At 35.5% G+C, this 19,540-nt stretch overlaps 1 protein-coding gene across 1 annotated transcript in view; it reads left to right on the top strand.

The window, feature by feature from the left end:
- The first annotated feature begins 3,131 nt into the window (after positions 1 to 3,131).
- Positions 3,132 to 19,540, top strand: part of LOC109069459 (anoctamin-1-like) — a 32,019-nt gene continuing 15,610 nt past the window's right edge. The window contains 11 exon segments of the mRNA XM_042726845.1: positions 3,132 to 3,773; positions 6,010 to 6,176; positions 9,497 to 9,814; positions 13,665 to 13,763; positions 13,852 to 14,003; positions 14,338 to 14,392; positions 14,779 to 14,830; positions 15,158 to 15,213; positions 15,322 to 15,363; positions 18,644 to 18,708; positions 19,301 to 19,435. Coding sequence (XP_042582779.1) covers positions 3,716 to 3,773; positions 6,010 to 6,176; positions 9,497 to 9,814; positions 13,665 to 13,763; positions 13,852 to 14,003; positions 14,338 to 14,392; positions 14,779 to 14,830; positions 15,158 to 15,213; positions 15,322 to 15,363; positions 18,644 to 18,708; positions 19,301 to 19,435 — 1,199 coding nt within the window. The 5' untranslated portion in view covers positions 3,132 to 3,715.

The following is a 19,540-nucleotide window of genomic DNA, read 5'->3' as shown; positions in this document are numbered from 1 at the left end:
CTGCACCAGGCAGGTTAGGTAACCATCTCTACTGAATCACTAGGATGCATTTTAATAATGCAAAATGAACGCATGTGTAGGCTTAAATTGTATTCAAATGTTTAAAGAAGTGAAAACAAAGAATAAAAGAAATTATATTTGTTTGTAGACTCGTCAGGAAGCCAACATATCACTGTATACCATCCACAAGAAGGTTTATCTGTTAACTCAGTGTGCAGTCCTTCACTGTCACGTTGCACGACAAACATGGAGGAGTCATCTGAGAGAAACCCTACTCCAGTCTCATCAATGTCATGGATGGGACACAAACCTCAGATAAGCCCGGGGCATTCTGAAACCAACTACTGTGGTTTGAATGGCCCACAATCTGCCAATAAACAAAGAACAAGCAATTAAAGATGAACACCTTGCCAACAGTTAAACAAAAGGGTGGATCAGTTATGCTATGTGAAACAGAACATAGTGTACTAATAAACTAGGTCAAAACAAAGTGCAAAAATGCTTAAGAAAATTTGTATCAATTTTTTTTATTTATAGTAAAGCCAGATATGAAATGGGTTAAAAGTGACATTCAACAATAAAGATAGATAGATAGATAGATAGATAGATAGATAGATAGATAGATAGATAGATAGATAGATAGGGTATATGTAGGCTATGTAATTTACTGTACAAAATTAAGACAAAAATACCTGCCCTGCTAACACACGACGTAACAGTTACGTACTTTTGTTAGCTGGGTGGATACTTATTGCCAAGCACAATAAACCACAGGTATAGTTGCAGGGTATCCCACACCCCCAGTTAACTTTTATAACTTTAATTTCCAATCATAATTACTGCATAGATTTTTAACACCCACAAAGGGCGATTTCAAGATAGAATAAAATTAAATGAAATCATATTCACAAGACATGCCAACGACTTAAAATGTTATGATTTTTTTTTTCAGTCTTGAAAATCACGATTTTAAAATCTCATGATATTTCCATGTTTTTGGACCTGTAGTTATTGTGATGAACATGACGTGCATAACTTTGTGACACGTATAAAGACTTGAATTTTTGTTCAGAGATGTTCAAACTGTGTGCGTGCATGTTCCGTGTACAATGTTTGTACACCTCAGAGAAAACATTTACCCAGTAATTTAAACTGTAAATAGTACAAATTTTAGTCAGTCCCCTGCCTGCCCACATTCCTGACCTGCTTTGATAGTGAGGGAAACACCTATGAATACGTCATATCAGTGCTGTGCACGCGCTGTCCGCACGTCGCGCAAACGTTGTGTTACGGAGATTTTGTACGAAAGGTATGGTAGGCTACTTTAATCGTTAAGACGTCGCTCTTTCCAAGTTCTAAGGCGGAAAGATATGTACATGTTCTTGAGTGTCTGAGATAAACAAGTGCTTGCGCAGGTGAGCCGGAGTCAGGAGCCGAAGCGCTGGAGTGATTTCCTCTCTGAGCACAAGTAAGATTCAACATTTTCATTCTTCTTCTCAAGTTCCGAGGTGACTGGCCGGTTCCAGCACTTAATTAAAGGTGACTTGAAAATGTCAGGGCATTACTCTCCTTCGGGAAAGCATTTACTGGTCTGCTTAGGATTCGATTGCGATTTAATGTTGCCAGTGTGAGCTGTAGTCTGGATGTGTGCACGCCCAGGTGATCTCTGTAAAGTCTAATCAGTTTCCCGTAGGCTACGTCAGGTGGAACTTATCTAGAAAATAATCACTAAATGGTTATGTGGGTAAAAAAAAAAAAAAAAAAATGACAATGCACTTGATTTACGTTGATTTGAAAACGACATACCCTGTCATAAAAAAGTCTACCATGGCAACCACAGACTTTGAAAAACACTAATGGTTCCTACTGAAAAAAAAAAAAAAAAAAACAGGATGCATGAATTATTAAATCACTATAAGTAGACATATATATATATATATATATATATATATATATATATATATATATATATATATATAGAGTGTGTGCACTGCAGTAAGCTAGCAATATTATACTAGCAATTGTGCAATATAGAGCCATCACATACACCAGAGTGATATTGCTGACACAAAGAATTCACTAGCAGCGGCAATTAAACTTGAGCTGTTTTGGAGTAAGTAAGAGAATGTGTGTGAGAGTGAAAAAGTGTGTGTATAATTACCTGTTCTCCGGGTAAAATGATATATTCAGAGGGAAATAATCCGTTTGATGGGTCCTTGACTGTCATAGTATCCACAGTGGCTGAGAAGTTTTAAGGTCATTTGCGTGATCGATATGGAGAAGTGTCAGTTGATATGGCTTGACTGAGCAGAAATCTAGCTCTCGGAGATCAAATAGTTTCAGCAACTTTCGTACCTGAATGAATCAGTGTTTTGAAATAAATCAATGAAGTGATTGATTCAATGACTCACTCGTAAAGCCACTCCTTGTTCATAAATTAATCAGTATAATCGGTTCAGTGAATGGTTCAATGACTCATTTATAAAAGATAGTCACTTGTCGCCACCTACAGGCTTAACGATGTAACAACGACGTGATACAAAGGGTGCTAGTGGTTGGTCCTATCAGCACTCGTGAAACACTTGTCGTCCAATCAGATACGAGACCTGGAATATTCCAGCCCTGCGTCCCATGTGCATAGACTGTTTTAACGGCAACAACATAAACAAACGTTACTGCGCATGCTCACTTTTGTGGCCCTAACTTAACTTCCGGTAGACTTTCAAAATCAATAACAACAGCTAATCCGAGTTAACGGCGCTGAGGGAAGTTTGCGAGTGAAGGGCATAAAAAACGGACTGGAACACAGCCATCGAGTAGATTATTTTTGATAACGAGAAAAATATGTTTGCTGTGTAGATGGACTTAATGAAAATGCAAAAATTCGTTCTCTGCCAGCAGGAGGTGCTTTAAAGCGGGAGAAACAGACAGACCGGAAGTTAACTTCGGTCCAGGCGCGTGCGCCCTAATCTGCCCTAAATAGTAAATTACTAATATCACATAGAATTTAGGATGGATAGTAAGCACATTGGGACTCAGCCAATATTTAGTTGACGACAGCCATGTTGAATTGGTGTTCTTAAAATAATAATAATTATCGGTCTGTTATATTAGCCTACACAATGAATGTAAAAACTTTAATTTATAGAACGGTCTAACCCAAAAGGCTATAGGCTAGACATATTTGTTTGTGAAAACATTTTGAACGTTTACATTTTTACAGTTCCACACATTTTTCTGTTTCATAAATGTTTAGCAGCTAAAACGGTCAAACCCACGCTCGTACAATTCTCTATCTATGGAGTAACGTAAGCTAAAAAGTGACAACTAGCCCCGTTTCGCGTTTATAGCCCATTTAACCGATTTGCGTCTCTGTGTAAAACATTCAGGTATAACTCAGCCCTTTATAAAAACAGGCTGCACGTTCTGTGAGTTCAAAACATCATTGAACAGAATGAGATAAGCCCGCGTTCAACTGGTGTTGCTTCATGAACTTCCCAAAGCGCATGATCTGATGCGGAGGAAAGCTCGTGCTTGTAGTGATGTAGATGTGTGTGCGTGGCTGCAGGATGAGATAAAAACGCACTCGCACGGATCCAGTCCTCGAGACTTCATGTAAATACCCCACAAACGATCGCGGAGGGACGTCTCTCTCACGCACAACTTCCACTACACCCACCTGGAAACTAGATACACGTACCGCACATCTGCGCCGATGAAGGGCGAAGATGATGTGAATACTGCGAGGAAGGATGAGGAGGCTGACGGCTCGGGTGAGTTTCTCACGTTTTTTATTTAGAAGCCTGATTGCGCGTTTATTATTGATGATGACTATTAAAGATGGACAGATAACGAGTAGCCCCGTAGCCAAGCGGAATCCACCACTCAGACAACGTATTTATTTCTAACGCATGTTTATAATGCTAAGATTGCTTTGCAAAACACTATTTATAATACCCAGATATGTTATAAATAATGCCTTTGTGCAATAACCTGTTGACTGTTGTTATTATTAATAAAATAATAGTAATATTAAAGTATGATAAGCTGTATGGGCAATGAGGATTGTGTTGTTATGTGTACCGAGGGTTTAGAGCAGTCACGCATTGCCTTCAGGCAACACACACGCGCGCGCGCGCGCGCGCACACACGGAGCACATGAGGAGAATCCATGGCAGCATCATCTTCACCTGAGGAGGGAGATGCTGGTCTGAGGGGGGCGGTGCATGTCAACCTGGGCTGTCAGAGGGGATTTTCCCATTTGGGGTGTATGGAGGAGTGGATTTTCAAAGAGAATTGGTTTAAGGGAGAATGTTACTTCATTGTCTACAGGTGTTTATATAGTGGAATGATGTATAAATCCTGTTATATTTTCCATATTTCTTTGAAAATGATTCTGCAACGGTGTGACAAGTTTCATGATTTATTGGCTTTCAAATACCATAAGCCAGTCTAATTGAATGATTACCTCAAGGGTGTTTTTCATGCTGAAAAATTATTTTACTTGTCTGACATCATTATAATCAATGCAATCAAGCTTCATTATCTAATCTCAACAAGGAAATGGAAAATCCACTTGCAAATAAGTATTATCCTATATAAACATCAGCCTCTCCTTAGGTAATGTCCTTGCAGAAAATTACCAGAAAGCATGTCGTACATCAAATTTGCTGTTCAGTATTCATAGCCTTTGTATTCCTCTTCTGACGGCGGCTGAATTTATATGATTTCTTGGTGGAACGTGCTGTTTAGTTTTGTTTATTAGCTTGTCTACATTGATTTAGGAGGCGGTGGATCAGATGGACTAGCAGTTAATAGGGCTAAGATTGATCCGGCAGATGTTTTAAATCTGGTAAACCACCTTGGACCAGTAACAAACCATCTATCATGTTCCAAAAATCATCTTATGGTGAAATGACAAGGATTTTCAAAAATCAAAATCTTTTTCAAACTCACTTATTAATATAAGAAAATTGCTCTAAAGATTGTTTACTTATTATGGTGAATATTGTAATAATATAACATGAATGTGTCTGGGAACATGTGAACTAATTATTTTCACATTTAATAATACTAAAAGATATTCGTATTAATACTCCATAGGCCTGTCAAAAAATATATATATTTACTTGGGTTATTTATTTCTAGTGTTGTTTATCATGTTCAAATTTATACTGAGTACAAAAGAAAAAAGGCAAGCTGACATTATTGCACTGACAATCCCCCTCGGAGCAATCCGAGGTAAAGCACACACACACACACACACACACACTTGTATCCTAAAATGACCTACATATGCATTCTAGAGCGGAAAATGTAGGCATGTGTTCTTTAGGACATTGTTTTTGCTTTATTTTTTATTTCAGATTTTATGTTTCACAATAAAAAAAAAACAACATATTAACACCACAACCCCAAAAAACAAAAAAACATGATTTTATTTATTAGGCTTCAGGTGATTCATTTTCGATGAGTGTCTTAAATGAATTGGATTTGCTCTCAGCTGCTCTGTAATTAGGTTGAAGGCATGTTATCAGGCCTCTGTGGTGCTTACATTCATTTTGAAGGATATATTGACCCCTTGCTGCCATCTCTGTTTTTGCTCCAGATCTGTGATCTATAAAAAGCAACAGAAGTTGTTATAGTATTAAATATAGTATGCTCTGAGACGTTATTCAAATTTTGATAATAAAACAAAGAATCATTAAAATAAGAAGAAATATTTAAAATTGTGCACAATTTTTCTGGTCACTAATCAAAAAGATAAAATAATTAGAATACTGACTGTGTTACCACTTCTGTTTTTTGCATTCATTTCATTACATGAAATTTGCATTCAAACTTGATTTTTCTCTTTAAACGTAAGTCAAACTAAATTTCATACCAGCTGGTCATTTGCAGTTCTGTGTGATAGAAGAAGTTGTTGGGATTAATGTAGCATCACACTTCATATTCCTATCACACAGCAATAATATTTGCATTGATAAATTTGTATTTGCTCTTCAACAGGTGAGAAACTCTTGGGTTTCAACAGCACAGAGGAGCATCCATCGGGCCCGAGAGGACAAGACAGCATGTGGCGAAATGAGAAATATGAAACTGTCCCATTGGATGTGCGGGGGACTGATGAAGACGATTCTAAAGGCACTAGAGATTCTCTATACCCCCAGACTGCTGTAAGTTACAACAACAGAAAAACATTCCTCAGCACTGATTTTGTCCAGTTCCTCATCTGTTTTCCTGTTTTTTTAGTACAGCATAATTTGCAAGGCAAACTATGGACAAATATCTGGACATTTGAATGCTTCAGTTTACACCTTTTGTCAGGAACAGGCGATATGTGATATTAAAGCTAAGGAGTTTGAATTACATAGATAGTCACATTTGCATTGTAATTCTACTGTTTATGCAAGACAGATATTCTTCTTAGCCCTTATCATGGCTGATAATTCATAAAACAACCAAATATATATTTTCATGAAATGCTAAAGCTTGCCAAGCACATCTCGGCTAGAACACATTGCCTTCCTTTTCGTACTCCAGATGGTGCAATAAACTTTAAGCTCTGCCGATTTTGCGTACCCTTTGGGTGTGCAAAACTACTTTGCATCCTGAGGGCGCATTTGAACGTCTTTGCAAATCTGCAGGACAGGCTGGTCACTTTGAAATACCCTCTGCTAATCCTAAATGACTTTATACAAATTTATTCAATCACGTGTTGGGTGCATGTTCATAGATTTGGTACTTTTTGAGTGGTGTGTTACTCATTCTTATAAGACTGTAACCACATATGCAGGATTAAGATGACAAATAAAGAAAAAAACAAGAAAAAAACGCACTTGTCAAGCAGTAAACCGACAGCTACCTGCACTATATCTCATTATTTATAATTCTTTAAATCAAAAATGCAAATGAAAATGCTTTCTATATTAGTATCTTGTTCAGAAATTTACCATGAGAAATATTTAGGCTACAGGGGTTGAAAAGTGTGACAACTAGTCCTGGCTCAAAGACTAACTGCAATAGAAAAAAAAAATTATTTTATTTTTTTAAAGGGAAGGTCTAATGCTGTTTTATGCATTCTGACTTATTTATACTGATAAAAAGAGTTAGATTCTCATGCTAAACATGACCAAAGTCAAAGAAAAAAGAAATGAGTTGGACGTGTGACGGAGTATCTTTGTGGCAAAGACACTCCTTCAGGGTTCATATAAGTTTCAGAATTATTTTTTTTTTCTAGTATGGCCCTGTTTGACGTCATAAATGACAGAATTCCTTGTATGGGCACACATCAAGCAGAGCGAGAGCAAGAGCACACCCATCAACGTCAATCATTCGTTAATTAGCAAACCATGGTCAATATAGTTTTTGTCTCTGTTTTATTTATAGTGATGTCACAGCTTGCAGATGATGGAGCTGTGTGTGCTCGTGACTCTTTAGCTCCGCCCACAAGCTCCTCCAGGAGCTCAAATGTTTTCGGAGAGAAGAAGTACAGCTGTATATGTCTTTTACAAATCTGATAAAAATAAAGACTCTTTGGAGATATGAAGGATGAAATACTACTCTATAGGTACTCAAGATTAACATGAGATTGGCAGGAACTGTGCGTTACGTCCGCTTTAAGCTTCTGTAATATAATGTGTAATATAACATAATAAATGTAAAAGTCAAATTATATATAAGCATGGCAATTGGGCAATTTCTTTTGCCTTTTTGACTTCTTTCTCTGAGCTAATGTGATTTGTTTGTTGTTACCGTTCCTATAGATGTTTGGTGTTCACATAAATCCCAGCATTGTGATTCTCAGTTCCTCATTACGCAGAACTGGTTTAATATATGGGCTGGAAACCCTAAGGTCTTTGAATCAAACCTCACAAGGGATGACGCATGAAATGTAGAGTTACTGAGTTCTAGCCTGTTCTTAAGCAGTGTGCACTGAATGTTCTAAAAACACTGTGCCTGCAGTAAACTATACTAGGTGTATCTGTTTTATTTTATTATTGAAAGCATCTGCTAAAACAAAAACGACTTCTGTGTGTGGCTTTTAAGCAAGGACTAAACTTTAAATATGTGCTGCTCAGTGCCAGGAGGGAAATTGAATACCTTCGGCTGATTGCCTCTTTGTTATTGCCTGATAAATGTATTATTGCACTGCACATTTGCTGGAAAAAACAAGGAGATTTTTACTCCGTGTTCCCTTGTCATTACTGGTTTAGAAAAAGATGTTCTCTGTTTCTGTGTAAGACAAACCCACTTGCAAATACTTGCATGCATCAGTAAATTGTTTTATAGTTTCTGTAACCTGTTGTTTTCCTAATTAATGTTGTTCAGTTGCTTTGACGCAATCTTTTTTGTTTAAAGCGCTATATAAATAAAGATGACTTGACTTAAAGTACTCTAATGCAAATATAAATAAAATTTTATATTAGGAAAAAGAAGTTTGTCATGCTCAACAAAGCTGCATTTATTTGATCCAAGTACAGTAAAGCAGTAATATTGTGAAATATTGTTACCATTTAAAGTTTTCAGTTTTAACATATTTTATAATGTAATTTTTTTTTGTCTTCAGTCTTCATTAATTTCCCGCAGCCATTGCTCCAGTCTTCAGTATTAAGATCTTTCATGCTGATTTGGTGCAACATTGCCTTCTTAATATCAATGTTGAAATACCATTTGGGGGAAAAAAAAATACTATTTGATATACTAAAAAATACTGTTTTCATTTTGTTTTATTTATTTTATTCTTTAATGTCTAGAAAGTTCAAAAGAGCAGCATTAACTGATCTGAATTTTGAAATGTACATTTTCTTTATAACAGTGTTAAAGTCTTTACTGTCATCTTTCGTTAGTTTAATGTATCCTTGCTGAAAAAATAAATAAAAATAATAATAATACAAAAACCACCCCAAAGAAAATAGCTGTAATTTGTTAACTAAGATTTGTTTGGTGGGTAGTAGCTCTCCTGCCCCGTGTTTCTGTGTGTCCTTGTTCAGACTAAAAACGCCCAAAATCACAGCACTCAAACTAACAGAGTAACATTCAAAGCACCACAGAGCCACAGTGTTGACTATATACTGGAAAATCAGCCTATGAATGGTTTACTTATATTTGTGAAGTAAGCAGGAATAGAATAGTGTTTAACATAAATACGCATTTAAAAGGCCAGAAATCTGCCACACCCTTTATAAAGTGAAAGAAATTGTTTGCTGTAAGTCTATTACACAGGCAGATTTATGTCTATTTTTGTAAGAAGCGTAAAGAATAGGCTACTTAATATTATTAATTGAATTTATTTTTGGTTTATAAGTTTTGAGTTTGAAGGTCACAGTTAGCATCATGATTTTGTTCTGTCTATATCATTTTTATCTCTTTATTTATTTTGAATAAAATGTCAAAAGATATTTACTTAAAATCATGTAATACAGATGCTGATTAGTCTCTTCTAAAACTATACAGGTGCATATAATATTCTTTTATAAATTGTTTTTTTTCCTAGCTCCGCAAGTCTCAGCAGGAAAACGAGAGACCAAAGGACGCAAAACTGTGGCCGTACTTCCAGGATGGCTTAAGGCGGATAGATTATGTCCTCACCTACAATGTCCAGATGCCCCAGAGCACCCACAAACAGTCGTCCAAGTCCTGCTTGTGCTGCAGATTCAAACGTGAACCGAAAATCCCACCTGCACATGAGGACCCCGAACTCGCAGCCCAGGAGCAGAGGCTGGATTACCACGCGGACGACCAGCGCCTCCGCAGGGAGGAGTTTGAGGAGAACCTGAGAGAAATGGGCCTTGAGATGGAGAAAGAGGAAGGGGTGAGTCCCACTGTGTTTTCATTTACAGTAGGGTTCATGAAAATCTAATTTGACACAAAATAAATAATTTTTCAGTATTTACATTTTTTTAATCTAATTTTATTTTATTTATACAATGCCTACAAGCAGTTATTTAGGGCATCCAAGACCAAGTCCTACTTATTTGAATGGGGAAATCCTAAATTCTCAAAAGCTGCTTGACACGCTCACATTTTAATTACATGATCTGACATTAAACCTGACTTTAACTATCATATACTGTTGTTTTTACTGCTTAAATAGAGTTTTAAAAAGCTTTTATTTCAGGCTGGACTAGCCAATGCATATGTGCTGTCCTATGCGCATGTCCTAAACGCACATCCCATGGTTCTTTTATTTAGAAGATGGGTATTATTCCGTCATATCACACGTTGCGTTTTTTCCATTCATAAATAATATGAGTACACCATCTTTGTATATCTTAAAGTTAAAGCCAAGAACCATAACTGTAATGAAAACTATAATGATAACTATATTACTCTACACACCAACCCCTGCAGTTCTGCTTGAGCTCTTTAAAGCCATAAAGATTCTGATTGGCTCTCAATGTTTTTATCGTTCATCAGCTGGAAAAAATGTTCTGAAAGTGATTCCAACGATATTGTTTCTTAGTGTCCTTACTGTGTCCTTATTGTGTTTTTGCTGTAGTTGTGGTGTGGCCTATTCTTTTAAATTTTAAACCTTTTTTTTTTTTTGGTGTGACCAGACAAGTCTGTGATTGAATTAGAAAACTGGAAATAGAAGGAGTTTTACTTTTTTGCACCATGGGGTACATTTCAAAAACTAGAGGACATTAGCTGATTTCACACATTAATTAAACATTGCAAATTACCATAAAAATTGCTGAATTTTCTGTACTGGTGAATAACACATTTCATTTACATTTATGCATTTCGCATAAACGACTTAAAAGATTTTACTTCTCTGCTAGCTTGTTTCCCACTCTAGCTGTGAAGTAATTCTCCCAGTGTATGTGATGAATTGTTTATGTTCCTCTATTGTAAGTCACTTTGGATAAAAGCGCCAGCTAAATGCATAAATGTAGTAGTAATTTTTACAACTTCTAATCCTGGTATTTCTCAAAAAGCCCTGTTCATACATGAAATCTAACAGTAATTCACTAGTAATATTACGTGTGAAAGAGTCTACTGTCTATGTGCCTTTTTGTAAGTTTCTGTCACCAAGGCTATAATTTGAGCTGGAGTTCTGCCACTGCGAATGATACCGTCCACCCACTGAGAGATGCAACCATGCACATCAACTCTAGCAATCAATCTTAGGACTGATAAATTGGCTTGTTAGCAGCTCTTTGCCAGCATTGGACCAAACTTCATGTAGATTTTGAACAGTCTGGATGCGTGAGACTATCGTCCTCATGAAAATTAAATTCAAAGACCATACCGCTGAAATAGCAATACGTTTGAGGCTGATACTTTGATCCTAAAATTCCTTTGTGTATTATGACCATTATTTGTCTTAACCTCTCTTGCTTTTTAAATGAATTCAGGTTTAAGTGATTCACTTAAACAGCAGCAAAATCATTCCCTGTTGTTGACCCAGTTTTGAAACACTTCAGTGGTGTGGAGGACTACACTAATAATTGTCAGGTATCTTCTCAGTGATGTTTCCCAGTCATTTTATTTTAAGTTTCGTTTGGGAGAAGACCGTGGTAACACTAAGTCGGCTTGTAGAAATGGTAAAGCAGTTTATTACATATTACTGACGTTAAAGAATTGTCACCCTTAGGATACATGAAATTATTTCTCTAAATTGTTCCCCAGTCCCGCCAACGCTATAATTGCTAGTTGTAAAAATTAATTAATTTGACTGTTGGCAATCATAAAACAAGTTCACACTGTACTGTATAATGCTGCTAATTTGCAGTTTTATTATAATTAGAGGCTTTTTTTCAAGCTTAACTTCTATAAACCCATAATGTCATATGCTTTGATGTTCGCAGATTACAGGGATTTAACGTTCTCCACTGTGCTAGATTTTCTCATAGACAGAATTAGGTGAAGAGGTCTTAGTGGACTAATCATCAACAAAGTGAAGTGTTTATCGTGCAGAGGATAATAAACTGAAGTGTTAGTCTAAAGGACTAAGATTTGCAGCTCTCTGAAAGTACAGAGAATTGCTCCCTGAATATAAATAATTTGGGTTCACTTTAATATTCTGATTATTGTTTGTTATTTCATGTCACACAGGGTCTTATCTCATGACATGTTTAGCTACCGCTCTTTCTGCGTTGAATTATATCATGAATATTACTGCTGAACTTTAAAGAATCATATTATTTCACCTTAGTCCAAATTTTGTGACGAAAACACTTATTTTATTTTGTATAAAATGAATCACTGTTTTTTTCCCCGATAACTCTTGAGTTTGGCAAGGCCAATATGAATGAAAACAATGAAATACTGATACTAAAAGAAAAACTTGCTCTGTTTGAATCATGTTGTCAAAAATGATGATGTCACTCCCCTAAACTAAGATCAAACCATTGGGTTTAGAAAGGGAAAAATTAATAAAATAACATTAAATAAAATAGAAATGTTCTGAAATCTGTTTTATTCTAAAAGTTATTTAGTTTTATACACTGAAAAAACACTAGCAAGACACACAACTGAAATGGTACCATGCTAAGATGTCATTTTTAATTTAATTGGGGTTAAATTAGACTTGTAAAAAAATACTTGTATATAATGTTGTCTAAGAGCAGAAATACCTGTTTGTGTTGTTCTTCACTGAAATCAGTGGCTGGGATTGAACAGACTGGGTCAGACCTTGTGTGTGGGATGTGAGTTATAACAAGAGTGGGTCATTTGAAGCAAATCTTACATAACCCTCTTTTCAGCTTCAGAAAACCAAGAGAGAAGTCCTTCTCTTCACAGCTGAGATTTTTTTTTCTTCATTTCTGTGGATTTCTCTCAAAAGGTCCTTCATGAAGAAGAAAACCTAGTGTGTTAAACACTTGAAAAAAGATCTTGCCCATTTCTTGGATAGTTTATGAATGGTTTGCATGTTTACTGTATATGAGCAATATTGATAGTGGTGCTTATCAATGATAAAAATCCCTTATTAATATCGCTCATACTTAGAGTTAGTGATTTGAGCAACCTTGAACCCAAGGTTTTTATATGAACTGTTTAATTCTCTCACCATTTGATGAAAATGTGTTAATGATGTATACTGTAAAATTGTGTGTGCTATTATTTTCATGCAAATATTGTCTACCGTACATTTAGTGGTGTGCACATAACATTTTCTGATCATGAACGATTTAAATGTTATGGTTACCCACATTCTTCAACTTCAACATAACTTTTATGTTCAACAGAAGAAGGAAACTCTTTTTTGTTTTTGTTTTTACCTTGCAAGGCTTTGTTTTTAAAATAAGGAAATAAGTTTGGCTGTACTTGCAAAATAGCAAAATAAAGAATCGTGATTTTTCAGAAAAAAATCGTGATATGATATTTTTGCCATATCACCCACCCATACGTACAATAAAAAGGAAAAACATTCCATAGATTTAAATGGACTTGGGATCGACCGACCCATATGTAGGTGCCAGAATACCGTAGAGATTTGGGGGTGGTTTTTTTTTTTAACTTGGGCCAGTAAGCAACCACGCAAGTTTTGCCAGTGCAAACACCACTCACGTTTTCTTCATAAACCAAAAAGCCTGTGATATGTGCTCTAACATGATCTGCAATATCACCCTCCTTCCCTCACGGTGACTTTGATGCGGAGAACACCCCAGCGTGCTGTTCGTATGCTGAGGCCATGTTTCTTCATCTTTGTTTTTCAGACTAAACTACCAGGTGTGGGATTCTTGAAGATTCATGCGCCTTGGGACGTTCTTTGTCGAGAAGCTGAGTTTATGAAGCTCAAAATGCCAACAACAAAGGTATATTGTCTTGAGTCTTATCAAGTGATAAAGAGAATCTGTGTGCTCTACACAAACATGATGTGCTCTGCTGTCATGTCATTTTCAGATATATAAAGTCAGTCAGGGAAGCAGCATTGTAGAGAAGGTCAACATGTTCCTGCAGAAAGTCACTGCACCCTTGCAACCTAAAGTTGGGGAAAACCAGACGGAAAATGAGAAACACCTCTCCTACCCTTTCTCACGAGAAAAGCAGCATCTGTAAGTCTATAGTCATTCATTGCCACACTAAGCTCATGTTTAAGATGATTGCTGACCTCGTAGGCATTTTCATTCATTGACTACAATGAATGAAAATGATCACATGATGCTAGTTTTATTGTAGAACACAATATGTGATTGTTATAAATGGTCAAATTTATGATCAAGTTAAAGTAGTGAAATATGATGGATGGTCACTAATAATCCTCTGAAAGGCAGCGTACTATCAATGCGCCTTTGGTTTTTACAGCCCCATGGAATGTTATTGCCTGTGAAATTGAATAGGGAGGCACAAAACAGTCAAAATGAAATGACCCACGGTTTCTTTTCACAGCTTTGATTTATCAGACAGAAATTCCTTCTTCGACAGCAAAACCAGGAGCTCAATAGTAAGTATGAGTCCTCTTAGAAAACTGTTTTGCCTGCCTAGTCAGGGACGATTTAAGACCCAATGTCATTTATCCCCTGATTTGATTACCAAAGCGCATTTGTGGCTCCACACCAAAATGTCAGTGACGTCAAAGTTGTTCTTTTTGTGGACAATAATTTCAGTCACTTGATCTGTCAGCTGCCTCTTACAATGCGGTCCACCCTCAGATTGATTTTCTCAGCAGGGTTTATTTATTTATTCTTGCTATTTTAGGTCTCACAGGTATCCTGTGATATTTAAAATGTCTGTTGTCCACTGTTTAATGTTACATTTTGAGTCTAGTATTATAAATCCGGGTGTTATATTTATAATTATATTTATAAACCTATTTATAATCATCAACAGGTGTATGAGATTTTAAAACGAACAAAATGCACAAGGGCCAAGTATATCATGGGTAAGTCTCATCTTTTTATTTTTGATGGACAAACTAGTGCAAATCAACCTGAATCCCATCCAATAGTGTTGCTGAATTGAAATGTTATCAAAAAATCAATAGTGGCACTTTATTTTGAAGTTTTCACCACAAAAAAGAATGCATAGTGTGAAACGTCATCTTATGAATACCCAGGATTAATTGTTAATTGAATGATGTGAAACATTAATCAAGATAACCCAGGATTGCATTTACACCAGGGTTTTTGAATGACCCAGGGTTAACTATTTCAAGTGTGTTTAACAGCACAACAATAAGCAATTAACTCGATTGATTTCTTGTTTACAGGAATCAGCAGTCTGCTGGGCAGTGGTGTCTACACAGAGGCCTACCCATTGCATGATGTGAGTGACGCCATATTAAGTTCTCCTTCCAGTTTCCTCCAACTGATTGTTTTATTTCTTGTGTAAGTTAATTTCATATTAACATTTGAAATTACATTTTACATACAGGGTGATATTGATGGTGTACACGCTGAAACCAATGACAGAAAGGTAAAAGACATTACAATATTCATACTAAATACTCATATCTTGGACTTCAGATATTTTAATTTGACTGATTTTGAACGCCAGTGAAGTTGTGCACAGGTTTAAATATAATATTTAAATATTTACAATACAACACCTTAGGTTTTGCTTGTATAGAAAAAAGCTGTAACCTTAATACCTCACTGTTTCCTCACTATGTTAGCAATAATCCATATTAACTGAGTGACCAAATAATCTTTGAAGTGACCTTCGTTAGCAGTGTTTAAGGACTACATATTTGGTTTGTGCTGTACACTGTTATGAAAAAAAAGAAAACAGATTTGAATCATGCAAACACTTTTATATTTATCTTTTTTTATATCTGTTTTATAATACAACTAAGAAAAAAGTGTAAAAACTATAGTAATATGAATAATATAAATTGTAATTTATTTTAGTGTTATTCGGTTGTTAAGTGGGTGATGTAAGAAGTGCTGTTTCCGGGTCCAAGCCTCAACTCACTTCACTTAAGAATACCACCTCAGCAGCCGTTTATGAGCACTGTTTATTAATGTTAAACATTTAAGCTAAACGTTTTCAAACTTGAAAACGTTGTACACTACAGTCTCCATGCTCACAGTGTCCCAAACACAATCATTTTTATATTTATTTACTCACCTTTATATTTTCATTGTCTGGCTATCTGGGATTTCGGTATGGAGTTAAAGGTTAGGATTATAATTTTTTTGGTAGTATTATATCGCATTGTGAGTGTATATTAGCACCTTTTGTTGTTTTCTCGTGGTATATGATAGAGCGTTTGGACACAGAAGAGGTGACATGACATCAGAATTAACAAGCGAATAACAACTTTTATAATATATCTTTCTTACTTATTGTAACTGATTTCTCAGTTGCTAATATTAATTATAAATACGTGATACTGTGCATTATTTTGTATCTAGTGGTATTGATACTTATGTAAATAAGTAAATATGACCAGTTAATCAAAAAATTAAAAAATCTTTAGATAAACATTATGGTGACTGCAATTTTTTAAGTGTTGGGCAATACACAAAAACTGCTACCTTTGTACCTAGGGGTGATAGGAGATAATAAAGGCATAATTCAGAGATTTGCAAGGCCAGAAAGGTGCCTGCAATAAGGTTTCCAGCATTCAGATGAGAACAATCAATAAGATATATAAAGTGATAAATTCTTCCATTTCCGGCCTGTGTTCTTCACTTTACCATCTGTAAAGAAAAGAGTTGTTATCATTGAATCCTGCTCTCTTAGACAATTTAGCATTTTTATCAATACATTTAAATTCCTCTGAATATTTTCTTGAAACCCTGTTTTACCTGTTTGGACACTTTTATGGCATACTGTAAGAATCTGGTAATGGTCTGGTCTCATGTTGACCACTTCAGATATAATTAAACCCTATAAATGGGCTGCAGAATCCTAGCTTGTGTAGAGGAGACCTGGTGAGACTCTGGACTTGCCTGCACCAAGCTCAGAATAATTGTCAGGTCACCAAGGCAACAGGATCATTTCCCACTTCAGCCATCTGTGAGCAGCGCTCCTGCAGGCTTACTGTTGAGTCGTAGTGGGTAGTGTAACCCTTCTCAAAATAATGTCTAACGGTTATTTTCAAGAACTAAAAAAAAAAGATTAAATGTTTAATTTTTTTTCACAAAGAACCTCAAGGGACCTTGGAGAGAGTTGGTGTTTTGGTTTGTTTAGTGTGTTTATGCATGCAAATACAGTAGATGCTATTGGTACTTCTAAAACATAGCTTAGTAGGTATATACATCAAGTGGTTTGGTATCATAAGTTAATAAATATATTAAGCACCACAACTTATTTCAAACCTTTGATAATAATCATACATATTAGACTGATTTCTGAAGGATCATGTGACACTAAAGATTGGATATTGAGGAAAATTCTGCTTTGCATCACAGAAATAAATTATATTTTAATGTATATTAAAATAAAAACAATATTTTAAATTGTAATAATATTTAAATTTTTTTTTATCAAATGCAGCCTTGATGAGCATAAGAATCTTATATATATATATATATATATATTATAGATGGATAGAAAGATAAATAGATAGATAGTTGGACCAAATATTGATGTCAAGTGTGGTTTTGCTGAGCTAATATGCTTACACATAAAAAAAATAAATAAGTATATGTATTAAATTACATATTCCAGCTCCATACACTAGAGTCTTACACAGTGTCTTTAACGTTCACTTCTCTAACACATTTGCATATAGCAAATAAAGATTACAAGAATGGATTCACTTTGTTTATTTTGAGTAATCCATATGAATAAAGCAGTTTAATCCAAGTGTTCTGAAGAGACACAATCATTGGTTTAAATTATTAATTCAGGCTTTTACTAAGAGATAAACATTGATCAGCTGCTGTAAATATAGCTGTCTGGGGCCCTGTGAAAAAATGCCAATCCTTCCATTCAATAATTTATACTACAATAGTATTTATTAAAATAAAATTCATATCAATATTATGCTTTTTTTTTAAATATGTAACAAAAATATTTTATTTGTTACTATTGTTTAGCCATAATTTATAGAACCATTAGGCACATCCTCTGTATAATCAATCAGCAAATATACTGATGGTTGCAGGTATGGAGGTGTACTATTTTTTTTTTTTATTTGAGCTGAGTAATCACTGCTTGTTTACTTGATTAATCCATCCATTTTCACTAGTTTGACCCATTCATGACGATTTGTGTATATGTTGGAAAACATACGCTTATGGCGTTCTTTATAATCCTAATGTGAATGCAACAAGCTCAAGGGAAACAATACAATCTGCTTCTCAGATTTATCTGCTGGTTTCACTGCTGAATGTTGTTATTAGAGGGTTGTGCATTATTTGATGTCATATTTCATAATGTTTTGGCCTTCCCTCCCTTGCACTCTCGGACAAAACACTTCTTTTCTTTGACACTCCAGAGTGTGTTCTGGAGACTGGAGATCTCCGTGCAGCTGTGTTGTAAATCTGCCTTCAATTACTCATATAACTGTAGTACATTACATCCCCAGGAGCACCGAACCGAAGTCATTACATTCGAAATTACTAACATGATGGTAGAGAGAGGCTTCATTTTTCCTCTTCATCAGTTTTTAATGGAATAATCAGTTATTTTGCTATTTCCATTTAACCCCTAAGTGCACTCACTGTGTATTTCAGCCATGCTGTATGAATGGATGTTGAATTGGTGTTCCAGGATGTATCTAATTTTAGTTCTGTCTTTGCAGATCTTGTATGAACAGTGGGCGAGTTACAGCATATTCTACAAGTACCAACCCATCGGATTAGTCAGGTATCATCCTGACAATAAATGCACTTCCAGAGAGCGAGACGGACCATAAAGAAAGGAGATTTTAGAAATACCTTACTGATATGCATTATTCAGGAGTTTGTCAAAAGCCCTATTCAGATAGGATTTGTTTAAAGGTAACAAAGTAGCTGTGGATGTCGGTAATGTTTATCATCAGATTATTTAGGATGAGCAATATCTGATAAATAAGTGAATATCTGAGGTCAAATAAGTCTGTTTACTGCTGGGTCATAGTTAACTAAATCAAGCAATTAAAAAGTTTTGTTTATCTGCTTAAAGTACTAAAGAACTAAAACTAAAGTAAATAAACTAAAACTAATTTTGGAAAAGAAATAATAAGAGTAAGCTGTAAATAAAATGTTATTTTTACTTATTTCATTATTTTTTAAAATGAATAGAATTGAATCTTTTGTTAACAGCCTTTCATTGCACATTGAAAAGACTGAAAATCAATTTACACTCAGGCTAAAGAAAAGGATATTTTTTTTCTGATGTTTACTACATAGTAATTGACACTTCTTTTGCTTGACTTCATTGTCTTTATTGCACTGCTTGAAACTGCTTTATCTCTCAGGAAGTATTTTGGTGAGAAAGTGGGCCTGTACTTTGCCTGGCTAGGAGTGTATACTCAAATGCTAATTCCAGCAGCAATTGTGGGAGTCATTGTGTTCCTGTACGGCTGTGCCACTGTGGACAACAACATCCCCAGGTCACCTTATGAAATTTGTTTGATTGGTTTATTTGCATTGTTTTTGTACAAAGTGTTCTAAATAGCATGTGACCCCTCCCTAAACTGTTGACAGTTACATAAGTG

Source organism: Cyprinus carpio, chromosome B7, assembly GCF_018340385.1.
Source record: "Cyprinus carpio isolate SPL01 chromosome B7, ASM1834038v1, whole genome shotgun sequence".
Lineage (NCBI taxonomy): Eukaryota > Metazoa > Chordata > Actinopteri > Cypriniformes > Cyprinidae > Cyprinus > Cyprinus carpio.
This window is presented reverse-complemented; position numbering and strand designations above follow the sequence as displayed.